Here is a 2,619-nt window from a genome sequence, read left to right on the forward strand (position 1 = left end):
GACTAAATGGCCTTAGATTTAATTGTTTTTTTGCGGAAGTGATATTTATAGAGTGATTTATAATATGAACGGTTTTGATCATAAAACAAAGTTCTATGAACCATCAACAAATATTTTTTAATAGGAACTCCTACTCATCCTTTAAGTGGCCAAGTATTATTCTTATAGAATTAACATGTAAGATCCACATATATGTCACATAATTAAACTACCGTAATTGACAACAAATAATGTATAGGACTAAAATTCAACATTTTGACAAATAAAGACCTTAATTATTAGATTTTTGGTAGCATAGGATTTCAGGGTCAATTCTAAAATTTACTCTTTCGCTAGGATTGCCAAAGGCAAAAGAATAATGTCGAATTGATTAACCATTCATTGGATGAAATCATCTTCTTTTTTTCTATTTTTGTAGTTTGGACAAAAAAATAGAGCAAAAGAATTTTTAGTTTTTAGTTTTAACTTTTGATCTTCGAGTCAAACGATATGCCACGGCTTCGGTAATCTCAAAGAATAATTGAGACAAAATTTTTTTTTTCTTCTTTTGACAAACGATATTATCTACACTAATAGAAAGGAAGTGAGCTTAGTCTCACAATGAGCTGGTAATAATGTGATTCAAATTCACGACGAGAATCGAATATAAAACTTTTCACTTACAAGTAAAGAGAAATATCTCTAAACATAATACTAAGCGGCAATAAAAACATTTTCTTATTAAAACATCTTTTTCTCGGTTTCTTTTTACTTTTATTTTTTATTCGTAATTAAATTTTTTTTTTTTTTAAGTAGAAACGAGAAATCTCCACAAGCAATTTTTTATTAGAAACTAATATCAAGATTCAGACAAACAAAAACAAATGTAAAATGCAAGAAGAAAATAAACGAGTCAGAACTCGGGGACTGGTAAGTCCTCATCTGACGGCGGAGCCAACACCCACTCTCCACTGCTCTCATCAAGCACCATCCCTTTGTTCTTCTCCACCCACCAGCTCGCCGGCACAAAACACTCCTTCTTCAGAAAATTACTCGACTTGTTCACCAACGCCACGCTCCTCTTCACCCTCAGCTTAAACTCCCCCTCCTCCCCGTTCCACCCCGCCACCACATGCAGCATCCCCTGCAAATTGTGCCAGTCCCCCGCATCTTTCGACTCCTTCAAGAACGGCGACTTCCTCGAATCTATCATCAGCTCCGTCCCGACGTCCACGTACCCCAGTAGTGGACTCGGATAAAGAGGTATGAGGTCGATGGTGTTCTTTGTGTGCAGAATCTTCAGATTTGGGTACTTCTCGATCCTTGCTTTGAATGCTTTGTTTCCGACTTGTGGACTCCCGAATACGAAAGCAGCAACTGGGATATCAGAAACCCCATTTTCCACCAGATCGAAGGCGCTTAAAATTGCTAGACTTGCTCCAAGGCTATGGCCGGTGACCGATATGCTGAGGTTTTCGTTCTTGTATTTTTTCCGGAGATCGTTGATTTTAGCCCGGATTTGGTCTCTGGCGCTTAATTTCGTGAATGGCGATTTGGGGTCGTCGGAAGTGTACATAGAAAGCCAACCCCTCATGACTTTGGGCACTTTCTCATTGTCGTCGTCGTCACTACTGCTGGTACTACTACGTCCACCATCGGTTTGATCTTTTGCCGATGTGGGATCAGGCCGCAACAGAGACGCCGCGGACTCGAGCTCAGTTCCTAACACGTTAACCCATTCGTAGTTTGTGGTGGTGCCGCGCCATGCTACGTAAATTTCACGTCGTCCAATGGCTTGGCTGACTTGGTCGGAAGTTACGGCGATGTAGCCGATCCAGTTAGACTCGCGGTCCCACGACTCGCGAGACAGAGAGTGGAGAAGCAAGGCTTCGGGGACGCTGACTTGTGCGGTGGCGTAAAGGAAGCAGGAGACTTGGTAGTTGGCGGCGTCTTGGAGCATGACCTTGTCGAAGAAGGAGTGCTTCCCGTAGCGGCTGGATCCGCAGTACTTGGAGTTTTGGTCGTTGTTGAAGGCGTCGTAGGTGGCCTGGCAGAAGTCGCCGCACCGGAGGATGAGGGTTAGGAGATTGAGGTCTAGAGGGTCCAAGAGGCCGTCCCAGTTGTTTGAGCCGAGAAGTTGCGCCCATGCTGAATGATCAACTGCTTGATCGGTGGCCATGGTCGTCGTGGGCGGGAGAGGGAGGCTTACTGTTTCTGTATGTTTAGCATTGTGGTTGCCCATTGTTTTTAAGTTTGGAATTGTAGCAGATTGGGATATCTACCATTTGAATAGGATGGATTGTGAAGGGGATAAGAAGTGGCTGGTTTTGGTTGTGTGATGTGATCGAACACTTTACCAGTTTTTGGGATTTAACTGGCTGCTGAAAGAATCAGCAGTCACTTTTGCTCATTGCCAATCACACTTGAACACGTGTCCAAATTATGATTTTTTAATCCAACTTGAACACGTATTCAAGCGTGATTGGCAGTGAGCGCTGCTGATTCTTCAGCAGCCAAGCATCGTTCCATTTTTTGTAGTCTTTCGATTGCGAAACACGAGGGAAACATGGGTGGATAAAAGTGTCCATAAAAGTGGGGTTCTCTTTCCCCACACTAATTATATTTTGACAATTGTGCGCA

General features: G+C 42.6%; 1 protein-coding gene across 1 annotated transcript; it reads right to left on the bottom strand.

Moving 5' to 3' along the window:
* Positions 1-805: 805 nt before the first annotated feature.
* LOC126583932 (phospholipase A1-IIdelta) lies at positions 806-2,312 on the bottom strand. The gene has a single exon (XM_050248478.1). The coding sequence runs from the start codon at positions 2,219-2,221 to the stop codon at positions 893-895; it is 1,329 nt and encodes a 442-aa protein (XP_050104435.1). The 5' UTR covers positions 2,222-2,312; the 3' UTR covers positions 806-892.
* Positions 2,313-2,619: the final 307 nt, after the last annotated feature.

The sequence above is a fragment of the Malus sylvestris genome, chromosome 9, assembly GCF_916048215.2.
Source record: "Malus sylvestris chromosome 9, drMalSylv7.2, whole genome shotgun sequence".
Taxonomy (NCBI): Eukaryota; Viridiplantae; Streptophyta; class Magnoliopsida; order Rosales; family Rosaceae; genus Malus; species Malus sylvestris.